Consider the following 15,000-nt stretch of genomic DNA (forward strand, 5'->3'; position numbering starts at 1 on the left):
TGCTATCTGGTCTGTTTTTTTGTTTTTTTTCAGCAATTGAAAAATTATTAGTATTTGTATATGTTAACAAAGTGGAAATTTAGTTATTTGCTTTTTAATTAGCATAGCTATGAGAATACAAGTCAAGGTAGAAAGTCTGTAAAGATCCTTTAATAGTGTTATATGGTGAAAATGCTTGGTGAGACACACATTATTTGCTTCCACAGATTATGGAAGATTGTCTACCAAATCCATGTTGGTTGGAGTGAAGAATCAGCAGACAATGAGAAACTCAATGTTGAAAAGATGTCCTGCAGCGACTGGGCTGATCTTGTGTCTGACTCAGATACCCGTGGTCAGTTTCATGACCGCCTCATGAAGATCGAGGAAAATGAAGCCTTATACCTTCTCACAGCGCTGGCAAACATGGCTGTAGAACGTGAATCATCAGAGAGTCGTTTTGTTGAAGTAAAGAAAGATGATTGACTATCTTTTTGTTTCCTCTCTTATCTTTTTTTCTTGTGCCTTTTACTTAATTCACATATATGTTCATTAGAATATGAGTAAATACAGTACATATCTATTTCTGTAGTTTTAACACATTTTTCTTAAAATATCCCATGTTCTTTGTCTGCTAGGTCATTGTAAACAACATTTTTGAAGCAACATTTGTCAACGAAGGAACAAGAGAAGCCTTGAGCAGGATAGGAAGAGACCTACTGTCATCTGTGGCTTCAAACCATCCTGTTTCTGTCTCATACCTACTGACTACCACTCAGGTAAATTTGGTTACAGTTTTACAGCATTCCACAGAAATTGCATTATGTCAAGTGGAAAGCATGAGTAAACAATATTTTTATTTTTTATACAGGAGAAAATATCCAACGTGGGAAGTATGGCCCTCTACCTCTTTCGCGCTTTGCCACTTGAACTTTGGGAACCATCCGCAGATGACATTACATGTGTGTCACATTGGCTGCTCTTTACTCCTGTTGGCAGTGTAGAGAACCAGCTAGCAAGAATTATCCTGAGTAAGCTCAACTGGGGCGAAAACGCATCCGGAATGCAGCTCTTCCTGCCTCTTGAGTTACACCGTAGGGTCAGTTTCATTGTGATGAGTCTATTTGTTCCTTATCTGATCCCCCACTTTTTTATTGTTCCAATCTAAAGACAATTTGTTTATTCAAAACTGTAGGTGAAACAGTTATATTGATAATATTGTTTAATGTAACACTATAGATATAAGTTATTGTGAGTGTTTATGAGAAAAGGGAGTAATTTATTCAATCTGATACAGGTTGCACTAACAGTATTAGAAGCTCACCTGAAAGTGTCTCGTGAGATGCACCAGGGTAGTCTTTTGACTGAAGGTGTTAAGCAGGTTACATCTGTCATGTATGCACCTTCAGCAGAACAGGTAAAGTCACTCTTAATCTTTGGAAATATTCTTTAATGATAATCCAATTTGTATTGTATCTGGTATGCATTTACATAGATAACATTGTAATAAGCAGATGGGAAATGTGTTTACTATACAGGTGTTTTGCGATTGGTCCTGGGAAATTCTGACCTGCCTAAGACTGCACCAGCTTGACCAACCAGAGCCTTGGGTTCATGCCGTCATAGCATCGCCTGCTTTAATGCTGAAAGATATTCCAGACCCTACTAATTCAGCAATCACTCAAGGGTGTGTATCTGTGTTAGTTGATTTGTATATTATTAGATATCAGTGATATACAGATACTAGACCCAGATATTTGAATTTTCTAGTTTTCTGTACCAAGTCTCATTTATACTTAAAATATGCAAATCAGAGAATTTAATCATTTTACAGATACATGATATTGCACTTTTAGACATGAAAAGGATGATAGATTGAGAGAATGTTCTCGTAAACAGAGAGAGGGGCAAGTTCACACTATGTCATATCAAAAAGGCACATATAAAATGAAAATGGCTAATTCAAGAACAGTTTTTTGCTTCAGCAACAAAGTGATCATGATCATTCAGAAGATAAGCCTAAAAGATTGGAATATTTGATTTGGAAGTCTCTACTAAACAATACTGATTTTAGTCTATAAGAAAAGAAAGCAAAATTTTCCTCTAATTCACAAATGCTGATGAAATCCATTTTGGTCTTGCTTCTCCCAACAGTTCATCTTTAAATGCAGTTAAAAGGGGTCTGATGGACAAGCAACCCCTTGCCTTGTTCTCTGCTCTGCTTCTGACATCATGGGGACACTCTCTTCCCGAGGTCTGTTATTTATTTGCATTGCAGATTAAGAGGGATTGAATGGACATCTAATATCATCTTACACTTTTTCACTTTTGAATAGAGGTTGCCTGCCTACTTTTGGCAACTGTTTTTTTTTCCCCATCCAAATATTTAGTCATTTACACAGTGGATGAGATATTTGGTTTCATATAATATGTTGTGTGTTGTCTTTGATAATTGTTATATGGTGAAAATGATAAATGAATTTCACTTGAATTTAATTATAGTTGGCTATTTTTGTGGTACTCTTATTGATAATTCCTTGCTTTTACAAATATTATATAAGCACAATGTTCATTTCAGTTCTGTGAGCATGGAATCGACTGCATCCATGAATTGGCAATGCAAGGTATGTATGAAGCAGCTATCACAGCCATGGCACACATCATGCCTCTGTTCTTCAACCAGCCTGAGGACATCACAACACATTCAAGGTGAGTATTAGAGTCATTCTGACTGAATTAACTGATCTCATGGAAATGTACTATTTTTGAGTTTTAGGTATCTGATTTATTGTATAATATTAGTTGTTTGTAAGTATTACTGCTAATATATGTATATAGGCATGCAGCTTTTGTGTTTAACCCATTCACGCCAGGGCCATTCCGGCTTTGTGTGGTAGCAATGCCGGGGTTCTCAAAAGCATAAGCCTAACGCCTCAAGATTCTCAGGCGCACAAGCCGCAAGCCTGGGTTGCCCACTCGCTCTACCTGAGCGCGCGGCTTCCCCTAATAGCTCGTCCAGGGCGTCTGACGCGAAAACCACAATACGTGCTATCACGTCAACCGGCTCCAATGGGTTAAGCATGCATTTTGAGTATATATCAATTCCCATTCTATATGAAGTATATTGATGTAAACATGACCTTTATCCTTAGGATGATCATCACCATTCAGAAATGCTTGACAGCAGACCAGACATACATGACTTTAGCCAAAAGCCTCGTAACATCCGCTTTCCCTGGGAAGGTTCTAAGTCTCTTTGCTGCCATGATAGTTCATCACATTAAGGATTATTCAAGGTTTGTTTCTGATGTTTCTGAGAGTCCTTATTGATCTTCTACATTGGGACTATAACTTGAATGATTTATCATTATATCACATTAAAAATGTCCAGACTTTTTGTTTGTTTCTTTATTTCCAAAAGTTTACTCTTATTATTTCAATACATGTTACAGATGTCTCATTCATGAACAATGATCACACCTGAAAAGAAAGAGATGTACACCACCATAAACACAATGTAACTTTGAGCCAGTTCTTTCATTTACTGCATACATCATTCTCTACACACAGCATTCTTGAAAAAAAGATACATTGTACTCTTTAAATTGAACATGTTTCCACCTATCCTCAGGTACTGTCTGCCTTCAGGATTGTTAGCCGTCAGATTCTGGCAACAGATGTTAGTGGGAGTGCCAGACTGGGTGCATGACAGCAATGTGCTCTTTCTTCTAGATACAATCTGCCAACATGCCTTTGTCCAGCCTCAGTGTTGGCAGGAAGCTATCTCTGGTTTCTCAGAGATAATGAAGGTATGTGTCTTATTTGTATTTTTTTCTGTTTCTTTTTCTTTTTTCTTATCTTCTGAAAATTATGCTATTTCTGTTTCTTTTTTTACCTTTAATACTCCTGATTGTCTTATTTAAGGTATTTTCTGCTCTAAATCTTGTTTCTGGTTTTAAGCAAAAGAAATGTATAATAGTATTTTCTTTTCTTTTTTTGATGTAGCCTTTTCTTTTCTCTTTTGATGTAACCAAAAAAATGTCTTACAGAATTCAGATTATCAGCATAACGGAGGTAGTAGCCTCAGCGGTTTGCTGTCTTGGTTAACATCAGGAACAACAGCTCCAAATTCCTTATTAGTACGTTCTTCAGCGCCGCAGTTTCCCTGGTTCACTATTGCAGTACTTTCTCTGGAGACTCAGGGAGAACTGGCTTCAGGGCTTTGGAAGAACCTGTTGCTTGAACTGTTTGCAGACCCTCAGACTACCCTAGAAGTAGCCCTCAAGGTGATTAGTTTATATCTTTTTATTTCTATTTGTACTGTCCTAGATCTGAAAGTAAAATATAACTGCTAATATTGATAATTTCATGAAGAATTTTTCACATTGTTATTTCTTGAAATAAATTTCTAAGGCAGTGCCAGTCATTAAAGTTTGCCTATATTCCTAGATGGGAAAAAAAAACATGCAGGATGGTGCAGGTTAATCTTTAAGCATACAGGGGTCTGCTTGGTATTGCAGTGTAGAATAATGATGGGAGGATAAGTTTGCATTTATGCCCATATCCTGCAATTTAAAAGAAATGAGCTAAAACTGTTACAATCTTTTGGACTCTGCAGCTTTTCGAATGAACTTGTTAATGGGGAATAAAATTATTTTTTATTTATTTGAGACTACCAAAGTAAAGAAGGAAAAGGTACTCTTTTCTTTAGGGCGGGAGGTATTGCTGATGTCATAACCCTTTGAAGAAGAGATAATCTCAGTATAATGAATTTCATTATGAAGAAAGCAATATTTCAAGAAAAATAAATATTCATAATTATGTGTGAAATCAGTCAGTGCTTTATTGATATTTTGACCTCATAGCTAGGATATATTTTTATTTCTTCTTTTATAGTGCTTTGAATGTCTTTGTTTCTTAGTTTGTTTTTGTTTATACATATATATGATTTGTATGATGGCTTAAGTTATATGTATTTTTTATATTCAACATTCAGAAAGTCAGCAAGGAACTGGGACTAGGTCAGGTGTCATCCAGTCTGCTCAGCATTTACCGCTGGGGTCAGCAGGTGGTGGACCTCCCCGCAGACCACCCAGCTCTTCCTATTACTATGCAGATGTATTTCATGCTTCATCTTGCCCGAGTGCCACCACAACCAGGGTATTTATAATTAATTGTTGTTCTTTTTGTTGCAGTTGAACTGACTAATTTATATTGTGAGGAACTGTTTTTCCTGTTACATCTCTCTTGATATTTTTTTTACAGCATATGATAATTTTTTTTTTTAACTGGTTCAGATTATCTAAACTACAATTTATCTTCTGTATGTATATCTGGTACTTACATCCTCCAGAAAACTTATAAGTTTATATCTTTTTATGATAAACTAATTATGTGACATATCTCTAATTTACACACATCATTGTAGGCAGTATGAGTGCAGCAGTGTGATCAACCGCTTCTATCAAGGCTTTGTCAATCAGTCCTTCCTCAACAAGATCAAAAAGAAAGTTACTGCCGCTTTGGAGCACCACGAGGCTACCATGGCCAAGGAGAGTGATGAGGATGAGAAAGATACGCCACACAGTATACAGGTATAAATTTCTTTTTGTAGTTCTGAAAATGGGTCACTTGAAAATTTTCAAATGCCTTCAAAAGGTGTATGTATGTGTTAAAGGGCATTGGAAGACTTTTAGTTCCATTTTTAGTATTCAAAATTTTTCTCATTAAGTGTTCATATATAATAGTATGATTTGAAACAGAAGCAAAAAAATTAATTGGTGGAGTACTTGGAGAACCACATTGAATTTTAAAGAAAGGGATTTGAGAGAATTATTTAATAGTCTTGAATATATCAGAATAATGATTGTAGCACATAGTGCAGTACTGATCATGAGTTATAATCATTTTCAATTAAAGAAATGTTAACACAATATTTTTTTAAAAAGTGAACAACCAGTGTAATGGAGTTAAGGATCTAGAAAACTGAGCCAAAGGTATTTTGTCCAGGTTGCAGAGAGAGTGAAACTTCTGCGTGCCATGCAGTCATGGCTGGAGGAGAGTCGACTGTATGATTCTGGTGTTTATCTCCCTGCTCTTCCACCCAGTCTACTTCCAAAGAAACTCATGCAGGTCTTCCAGGTGAGAAACATCTCCATTGTGCATGTGTTTGTTTGTTATTGTGTGTTTCAACAACTCTGTAAATGTGAGTTTGCAAATTATTGATTGTTTCCTGTCATTGATTTATTTGAATAAATATTTTTCAGTATTTCTGTCAGTGCATTTAGTATAACAATATCCAAGAAATTAAGGAATAAAAGCATATATCAGTAGAAAAGACTACAAAATTTCTCCTCTGTACAGGGTAACTGGGAGCCCTGGCCAGAAGCTGTTGATGATGAGGCAACAGAAGAGGCAGGAAGACGACTCCTCAGGTAAGTTTTTATCATAGCTTCACCTTAGGGTTGGAAATGTGTAATTCATTATTCTAGCCAGAACTGATAGTATGAAAGTATATAATGCAAACCAGACATCTGAAACATTGAACATTTTCTCTGATTTTGTACACTGTCTTCATCTGTATGTAAAATTCTTACCTGTCAAAAACTACCACAGAGTCTGGGACCAATATCGTAACAAGGCCAGTTTTAGTAGTACTGTGGGTCTTTCACCTTCCGCTTCCCCGAACCGACAAGGCAGGCAGAGCCATCCCACACAGAGGACAGTCCCCCACAAAACTCCTACTGAAGCAATCCTCAAACGATTAACCACATATGAGCCTCCGCAGCCACCACCTCCCATTCCACCCATGAGTCCTCTCCACCTTCCACACATCCATGACAGTACTCTCACTGACCAGGATGCCCTTCTGTACTTGGTGCAGAGGTATACAGGTTAGTGAGGGATATATCCGTGTAGATTATTTTTTCTAGAAGATTAGTAATGCATTGTGATTGTGTACCTAAATGATATAATTAATAATTGAAAGAAGCTTATATATTCAGAATATATGAAAAGGAAGAACTAAATTAAGATATAATTTGGTTACAATACTTAGATTGATATAGTGTAAATAATTTATCAAAAGTTTACACCAATTTTGCCATTTCCATTTCTAGGACTGGTGGTTGAACATTCGCAGACAGTCAATCTTTGGTGTAGTGAACTGTGTGCCCTTGACTGTGTGTATAGAGAATTGATTCCTCAGCTGTGGTCAAATGCACACACCAAGACAATCCTCACTGCTGCTTGCACACCACCCAAAGTGGGCAGGAAGCAACCAGAGTGTAGTGGACATGCCAGCATTGTTATGGAGGTGAAGTAATGCATTTCTTTAATGATTAGACCTAAAATTTTATATGTAAAATGATAGCATACTGTATTCCACTTGGCTGTACCTCAGTGATGATAGTAGTTATATCAGATAATTTATATGTTTATACATCAGCCAAATTATTTTAGAATTTTTGTTATATATGTCCTTATTTGCTTGTAGTTTTCGGAAGCCCGTTTGAATGAGGGAATCAAAGTACGCATTGGTCAGAACCGTGAACAACAAGATCTAGTACTCCAGAGGTGCCAGAAACCTCCACCATTACAGTTGTGTCAAGCTGCAGTAAGCCTAGAAGCTATCATTACGTAAGTGATAAATAAGACAGTTTAGATTATATCTCAGATGTCATGATTATGTAATGCAGAATCAGTTTCCACTCATGAATGAATCTATTTAGATCTTTTGATTACATCTTTTACTCACTTGCAAGACATTTTTAAGTACTACTATTATAAACTCATATTAGTTCTCTGATACCAAAAATCTTTGAGAGTGAAATATTGTATATTACAAATAGTTTATATGAATACACAAACCTAAAGAATATGACCATTACATGCTTTGGAAATTTTGCAGAGTCCTGGTTAATGAGTTCCGCAAGACAGACAAGAGTACCAATAACCAGAAATGGAAGTCCTTACTCGTCAATGGCAGACAGCTTTTCTATCACATAGTCCAGTTGACATCAGATGACACCAGTTTCTACCCCCCTGCCAAGCAGCTTATCTCCTCATGTGCAGGCATTCTAGGACAAGTAAGAAAACTATTTGGTTTGAATTACTCTTTAGTAAGATATATGAAAATGGGAAGAGGATTTAGTTGTTGTTTTTTCATTGGAAGTGTTACTTTTAATCTGTGTTTTTTTCTCTTTTTTTATGGAAACAGAACATATAGTTGATTTATTTGATATAAATATGTTCTGATCATCCCTTATCCTTTCAGGAATTTGTCAGAGGACATTCAGACTGCCAGGAGAGCCTTGTTGCCCAAGTCTTAGAATGGGGAGGGAAGCTAGGTGGCCTACTTGCCCCACACTTCACTCCATGCGTTACTCCAAAACATGTCTTTTTGATGCTTTACTCAACTCTCAGCCCATATGCTCCTTCTGCCCCAGACCACACCTTCATGCTCCTGTCAAAGGTAGTGCCTTGCTATATGTTCTGTACTAACTGGTTCTCTCACATGAAAGTGCTTTATACCAAATGTTCATTCTTATTCAAGAGTGTATGCTTGCCAAATTCAGTATACAGTAATTATAACACAATCGGATTGCATCCAGTAAATCTCCAATCTGATGAGAACAGGGCTGCAGTCTTTTGGAAATGTGCAGTTACGGTGACAATTTCAGATGATTCTTCTCTTTAAGATAGATATGCTGAGGTAACCAACTGTCAACAGCTGTTAACAAAACCTACTCAAATCAAAAACTAGAATTCCATTTCCAAGATTTTGCACAATCAGCTTATAACCAGGTTAACACAATCCCAACGGGCCCGGTGAGAAGTGGCAACCCCCTACGCTGGGCTTATGCAATATTGCATTGGGAACGTCACACTGGTGTGTCGTCCCCGTCATCAGGCACTTTGCCGTGTCACATGGGTGCGACACACCGTCATCATTGAGTTAATTATCCTTGCCAGCTACAATAGGCCAAATTAATTAAAAATCAGTTCAAACTATGGTCTTCAAAAAACATCATAAATGTTTTGTTGCTTAGGGAGACCATGATTACACAGAAATATACTGTAGAATAGACCAAATCTTAGATTTATTATTCAGTTTTTAAGGACTATGTTAGTGTCACATTTTCACAAAACCTATGTTGGGCACTCTTCCACACAGTTTCAATACTATAGTATTGTGAATGCAGTCGAACAGCACCACAATGTAGAAAATCATTTGTATCAAGGATTACATGCAATCTAGGGTATGAGTTAATTTTATTGTACATAGTGAAGTCTTTAGGTCCTAGAGTACCTTTATAGATAGGTAGATAGATATAGATATTGATATTTACTCTTACATTATATTTTGGAGGACCCTTGTTTTATTCTTTCTTTGTTATAGCATTTATGTCCTACTTTGTTTTCCCTTTTTTGTTTATGTAAATGACAGGCAACATCTGACTAAAAATTAGAGGGATGGGGTAAATATTTTTTTCAACCCTCCTGGCAACACAGACTTGCTTAAAGCTTTGTGGATTTAGACTGACTTCTGAATATTGCAGCTCTGAAATTACTACTTCTACAATCAAAATACTTGAATATGAATGAATATGAGCGCGTTTCAACTGTGAGCAATTGCCGATGTCGCATCATATAAACATTGATGCCTGTCTTTTTTACCTAATCAGAGCTGTCATGTATGTCATGATACCCATCCCTAATAGGTTAAGTGAAAATACAACACATAATTTGTCACTAACAAATAGAATTGTGAAATATCATAGATAATCCAAAATGTTGAAAGCAAGTCTTGTCCACATTTATTCCATAACAAGTCCTTATTTTGTCTCATTCAGTTTGACATCGAGAGATGGTTGGCAGAGTCAAAGCCAAATGCAAGTGACCGCTCAGAACTGATCAACACCATTGCCGCAGCTTTTATGTCTCTCTTACCAGGACCGAATCCGACTCTTCTAATGGTGCTTGAGGTAAGAAACACATGTGATTGAAGGATTGAGATCTCACAAATTCATTTTAAAGGTTTGAAGTCTTTGTGGAAATATTAAGTTGTATGCTTTGTACTTGATTTTTAATACCTTTTTAAATATATTTTTTTGTGTCTCATGATAGCTGTATCGAGTTCACCTTCGAAGCATGCTAGCATACAAGTTTCCTGAACACTACACAGAGGTACTGAATGTAATGTTGCAGATTTCTGCCTCTACACAGGTAAGTTCAGTTTCTATGGAGACTGTTATCCATACCTTTATGTGTGGAATTACTGTATATGTTATGCCCCTAAAAAGTTTTTTATTTTGTTACTGTAAATTATGATGCTGACTTCTGCAAAATAAAGCTTTTCGTTGGAAATATATCTAATGTGTACTAAAAATTCCTCTCTCAACAGGAAGACTGTGGAGGTGTTAGTTCTGGCCTCTGGTACGATCTGATGAACAAGGTGTCTGTAGGCATCACTACTTTTAGTCCCCAAATGGAACGAAATGCTTTGAATCAAGCCATCAAAGAGTATGCACAGCATCAGACAATCCTATCACAATGTATGGTATGTATATAACCTTTATATCAAGAAGTTACATTCTTCAATATTAATTTCTAGCTCTATTTTAATTTCTGAAAATAAATAAAATGTTATAGCTGCACATGGACTTTCCATGCAAAATTAAACAGCTCTTTAGAATATTAATTTGCTGTCATAGCATTAAACTTATATCATTTTCAGGTGGAGGATACCCTAAAGATGCTGTCAAACTACTTTGTGAAGCAGCGTCTTGAATTTGGCTTGTATGGGCTCTATCCCAAGTACCGGCTTCACACCCAGCCTATTGCCAATTTTTTGGGTATGATTTCACATGCCTACATTATCTCTGCCTTTCACACAAAATATGGAACTCCTCAAGAGGAAAGTAAGTCTTACAGGAATTTTTGCTCTATCTTGATGATGACATAAAAATACTGCTAATTGACCTTTCTCACCAAGGAAAACTACAAAGTATTTCTTTACCACCAGTGTTACGAGAAGTCTGGTCAGGGGTGGATAGCCTCTGGGCTGGATGGGTAACACCACTTGGAGGCCGTGACCGTCAGTCTTTCTCCCCCTGGTTACGTCATCTCACCCATGATATACGCTTACTGCTTCCTTGGGCCCCAAGTGATACGAATTCAGCAGATGCCATGGTAGCAATGTTTGTGGCTTCTATTGGCTTCATGCATGAACTTCTGCCAGGTTAGTTACTTGTAGAGAGAAGGAAATCATGGTTATTATCTTTAGGGTATTTGTTTACATTTATTGTTTTTCATTATTTTTAACCCTCAAGACCGCCCACATCATTAAGATGTGCGACCTAGGCCGGGCATCTGATGATGTATGTGTTTCCTTGTATTTTTTAGACATGGTATCATATATTATTCTGTTTTTTTGTATAAAAGCACTGTGATACTAATTACCATCAGCACTGATGCTAATTACCACTTAGTTATGCATAGTTACACAACTGAAGGAATAAATAGCTTTTAATTTCAACAGTAAGAAATATGCAGGAGGATAGGGATCTCACCCCATTAAATATGTCTCACACAGAAGGATAAAAGAAAATGGTTTTAAAAAAACAATTACTGGTCTAATTTAGACCTTTCTGTTTACAGTTTCATTGTGAATCTAAAAGGGATAATCTCGTATTTTATGTCTAAATCTAAGAGATTAATCTGTAGGAAGAAATAAAGCTAATAAATATTTTTTTCATCCCACATCACTAGGAAGCAGTGTATTGTCCTTGACCCTGGAATACTACTGTACCATGTTTGCTGCTCAGGAAGTCAAGAGCCATGTGTTGGCGGTCATCCATGCTCACTTCTCCGCCCTTCCTTGGCACCACCTGCACCCATCCCTCCAAGACACGCTTATTTTCACTAAGGTCAGTTTCTAGAGTCGATGTTTTGAGAATATTTAATCTCGCTTCATTCCTGTTATTATTATTCTGATAGTTGATATCATGCTATAATATATTTTGTGTAACTTATCTTTTCTCATCCATTTGTAATTGCAGGTTGTTGAGCAGTATCTGCCCGAGTGCCATAACTTTATTGGTGGTGTTCTTGTACAAATTAATTGGAATAAGGTAGTTCAGTCAACTATGTCCCCAGTTGCAAGTCCCAGCTCCACAGCAGAAGCCCAAGGGTACATATGCATATGTGTAGTTTGTGATCACTTTATTTGTCATATTCTTGTATTAATTCCTTTAACATATGCACTTTTATATATACTTTTTTTTCTTGTAAAAATGAATACCAATAAATTAAGTTTTGTGTTTTTACAGGCAAGGCCAAGAGGTATCAAGTGCTGTTAAGCTCCACACATGTTTACTTAACCTACTGGTTAGAATATCCATGGAACCCAGTGTGAGACAGGTAAGATAGACAGTTTGCAGAAAAAGGGAATTAAAATAGAGAATATTGCTGTGCCTTCATGAGCAAACACTGCTGGTGAGCCAAACATGCATGGACATGTATTTCTTTATTTACAAATTATAAACATTTTTATTTCAGATGTTTAGAGTTTCATATTTTTGCCCACTAGCTTATTATGGGTATGGCAGTTGGTTGACAACCACAATTAACTTTATATGAAAGGAAATTATATCTCATAAATAACTTTACATTATTAGAGGTTCAATATTAATATCAGAATTATCCTTAAATTAAGCAGACACTTAACACAATCATTTATAATTCTAAAGTTTCAGTTAGTATTTGCAGGAAATGGTAAGAGAAGTACATTAGTGTTAGGAAAGGAATTTGCAATTTTTAAAGATCATATTTACTTTTAAACTTTACTCACCATGTTTTCCATCCATTATATTTTCCTTCTGAAATCATGCCCATCTGTACCACATATTATGTGAGCTTAAATTCAATGAAAATTTCAAATTTTCTTTTCAGTCATCACTCCTACAAACATTATTGCTAGAAGCAGAATCCTTCTCATGGTGGCTTGTGGACAGTGAGAGCTTCCAACGTGTTGTCAATTGGTGGGTCATGAGTTGCGACCCAAGAATTGTTCTTGCTCTTCCTGACCGAAACCCAGTGGATATCGCCATCATTCAGTGAGTACCTTTTTCAGGGTTACATACAGGAAAGGTTCCTGTTTTTGATCCTTTCTTCTTTCATTTCAGTTTTGAGGATTAAGAGTCATATGCAATTAGTTTTGAGTTAGTCTTTCAAGTATGGAGTTTGGAGGAACTAAAGTAAAACTAGAAACATCTGAATAAATAATGTAGTAACATCATACATCTTGAAAATATAACCAGGGATTTCTGTATACATAGTGTAGAAACATCATATATCTTTTAAGTACTTGCTTGCATTAAATAACTGATATTTTGACACCCTCTTGGAAGGTCTGGTATCACATGACTGGAAGCTGTGAAACAATTTACATATTCCCTCAATGAATATTTTCCTTGCAGTGGGGTGGGGGTGGGAGGTCAGGGGTTTCATGTTCTCTGAATGTCTTCTTGTTCAACACCATTAAACTGATGATCTTGCACAGGACTACTAATCCTGAAGAAAGAAAACCAGATGCAGTAGCCACTTCAGTTCAGATGATGAAATATCATAATACAGGTTATGAAAGCACTCAAGGAATCTTTTTGAATTTCTTTATAACAAATATTTTGTAATACTTTCATATCAAGATATGTGTATTATATAGTGATGTTTTTATATGTTGAAATTATAGATTTGATATGATAACTTGGTAAAGAACATAAACCTACCTTAGTTTTCCTGAAAAGATACGGGAAAAGAACTTGTGGAGACACAGATGGTATATTCCCCATACAAATGCAACAGTCAGTAGCAAAATTACCATTGCTATTAGAGCTACATATATGCCTGTAAAGAAAGTTTGTTTTTAGAAAGCAAATTGGTTCTCCATAAATATGTCAGAGATGTATTATTCTATTCAGGATTTTTATCAACAGCATAACAACAACCATCTTGGATATCACACCGGTAGTATTATCAACAGTAGGAAGTGTCATAACTCTGTAGCATCCTTCATATACTAGAGGTGTTCCCTCATGCTGTAAATCACTAGCAGTAACACATATCTCATACTTGGTATCTGGGTGCAAATTGCTTATCTGAGAAAGTAGGTTGGGGTTGTTTTAATCTTGTTATTACAATTAAAGAAATACTTGTAAATAGTTATGAATATTATTTAGAAATATTTTTACTATTCAGATACATTAGTAAGGATTTTTTTTCAAAGTATTAAGTATTATTAAACAATTTTAATATAGACATGCAATATTTGACTAGACACTCACTGTATGTTGAGCGTGATAAACAATGCTCTCCTCATGTGCTGGTTCTGACAAGTTCTTATCTGTGGTTGGGATTTGGAAGATCTCGATGATGGTTTCATTACTTGTATCAGCAGTTCGCATAGATAATGTGACCTTGAACAAAATTATTTGTTTCAGGTTATTCATCTCTTTCTCCTCCTTTCTTCCTATCACCCCCACCCCTCTAAACTCCCCTTCTTCTTCCTCCTTCTCATTTCCCTTTCGTCTTCTTCACCTCTCTCCTTCTCACCTATCTCCTTTCTTCTTCACCTCTTTCCTTCTTACCTATCTCCTTTCTTCCTCACTTCTCCCCTTTCCCCTTCTCACTTCACTTAATTTCCCCTCACCACCTACCTTTCTCCTCTTCTTTCCCCTTCTCGCCTCCCTTCCTTCTTTCTTCCTTCCCTTTCTCACCTGTCTCTTCCCCTCCTGTCCCTTCATCTCTTCTCCTTCTCATCTCCTTTCCTTCTTCCTCAACTCTCACCTCCCCTCCTTTCCCCTAACCTCCCTTTATTCTTTCTCACCTCTCCCTTCTTTCTCCCTTCCTCCCTACTCACTTCCTTTCCTTCTCCCCTCACCTTTCTATCTCCTATCTCCCCCTCTCCTTTCTGTCTCCTATCTCCCCCACACCCTTGTTTTATATTATACATATATATAT

The 15,000-nt window shown here is 36.5% G+C and overlaps 2 protein-coding genes across 2 annotated transcripts in view; one reads left to right on the forward strand and one right to left on the reverse strand.

Annotated features, from left to right (window-relative positions):
- The window catches only part of Epg5 (ectopic P-granules autophagy protein 5), a 32,436-nt gene that overhangs the window by 6,079 nt on the left and 11,357 nt on the right, over positions 1-15,000 (forward strand). Inside the window, exons 7-34 of the mRNA XM_043007979.2 lie at positions 207-447; positions 618-758; positions 851-1,078; positions 1,277-1,396; positions 1,518-1,666; positions 2,134-2,233; positions 2,558-2,688; positions 3,132-3,275; positions 3,611-3,788; positions 4,029-4,265; positions 4,976-5,139; positions 5,408-5,573; positions 5,989-6,120; positions 6,343-6,413; positions 6,595-6,872; positions 7,098-7,294; positions 7,475-7,617; positions 7,889-8,066; positions 8,255-8,452; positions 9,834-9,965; positions 10,108-10,206; positions 10,385-10,540; positions 10,718-10,901; positions 11,006-11,221; positions 11,752-11,909; positions 12,042-12,172; positions 12,312-12,402; positions 12,934-13,097. Coding sequence (XP_042863913.2) covers positions 207-447; positions 618-758; positions 851-1,078; positions 1,277-1,396; positions 1,518-1,666; positions 2,134-2,233; positions 2,558-2,688; positions 3,132-3,275; positions 3,611-3,788; positions 4,029-4,265; positions 4,976-5,139; positions 5,408-5,573; positions 5,989-6,120; positions 6,343-6,413; positions 6,595-6,872; positions 7,098-7,294; positions 7,475-7,617; positions 7,889-8,066; positions 8,255-8,452; positions 9,834-9,965; positions 10,108-10,206; positions 10,385-10,540; positions 10,718-10,901; positions 11,006-11,221; positions 11,752-11,909; positions 12,042-12,172; positions 12,312-12,402; positions 12,934-13,097 — 4,527 coding nt within the window. The remainder of the gene's footprint in view (positions 1-206; positions 448-617; positions 759-850; positions 1,079-1,276; positions 1,397-1,517; positions 1,667-2,133; positions 2,234-2,557; positions 2,689-3,131; positions 3,276-3,610; positions 3,789-4,028; positions 4,266-4,975; positions 5,140-5,407; positions 5,574-5,988; positions 6,121-6,342; positions 6,414-6,594; positions 6,873-7,097; positions 7,295-7,474; positions 7,618-7,888; positions 8,067-8,254; positions 8,453-9,833; positions 9,966-10,107; positions 10,207-10,384; positions 10,541-10,717; positions 10,902-11,005; positions 11,222-11,751; positions 11,910-12,041; positions 12,173-12,311; positions 12,403-12,933; positions 13,098-15,000) is intronic.
- LOC122248147 (uncharacterized) overlaps positions 13,255-15,000 on the reverse strand; it is a 5,160-nt gene continuing 3,414 nt past the window's right edge. The window contains exons 3-6 of the mRNA XM_043007982.2: positions 14,325-14,456; positions 14,006-14,138; positions 13,770-13,887; positions 13,255-13,554 (exon numbers count right to left, since the gene is read on the reverse strand). Of these exons, the coding sequence (XP_042863916.2) occupies positions 13,488-13,554; positions 13,770-13,887; positions 14,006-14,138; positions 14,325-14,456 (450 nt within the window). The 3' untranslated portion in view covers positions 13,255-13,487. The remainder of the gene's footprint in view (positions 13,555-13,769; positions 13,888-14,005; positions 14,139-14,324; positions 14,457-15,000) is intronic.

This window comes from Penaeus japonicus, unplaced genomic scaffold (genome assembly GCF_977035675.1).
Source record: "Penaeus japonicus unplaced genomic scaffold, GWHDUDI00000001_assembly GWHDUDI00000032, whole genome shotgun sequence".
Lineage (NCBI taxonomy): Eukaryota > Metazoa > Arthropoda > Malacostraca > Decapoda > Penaeidae > Penaeus > Penaeus japonicus.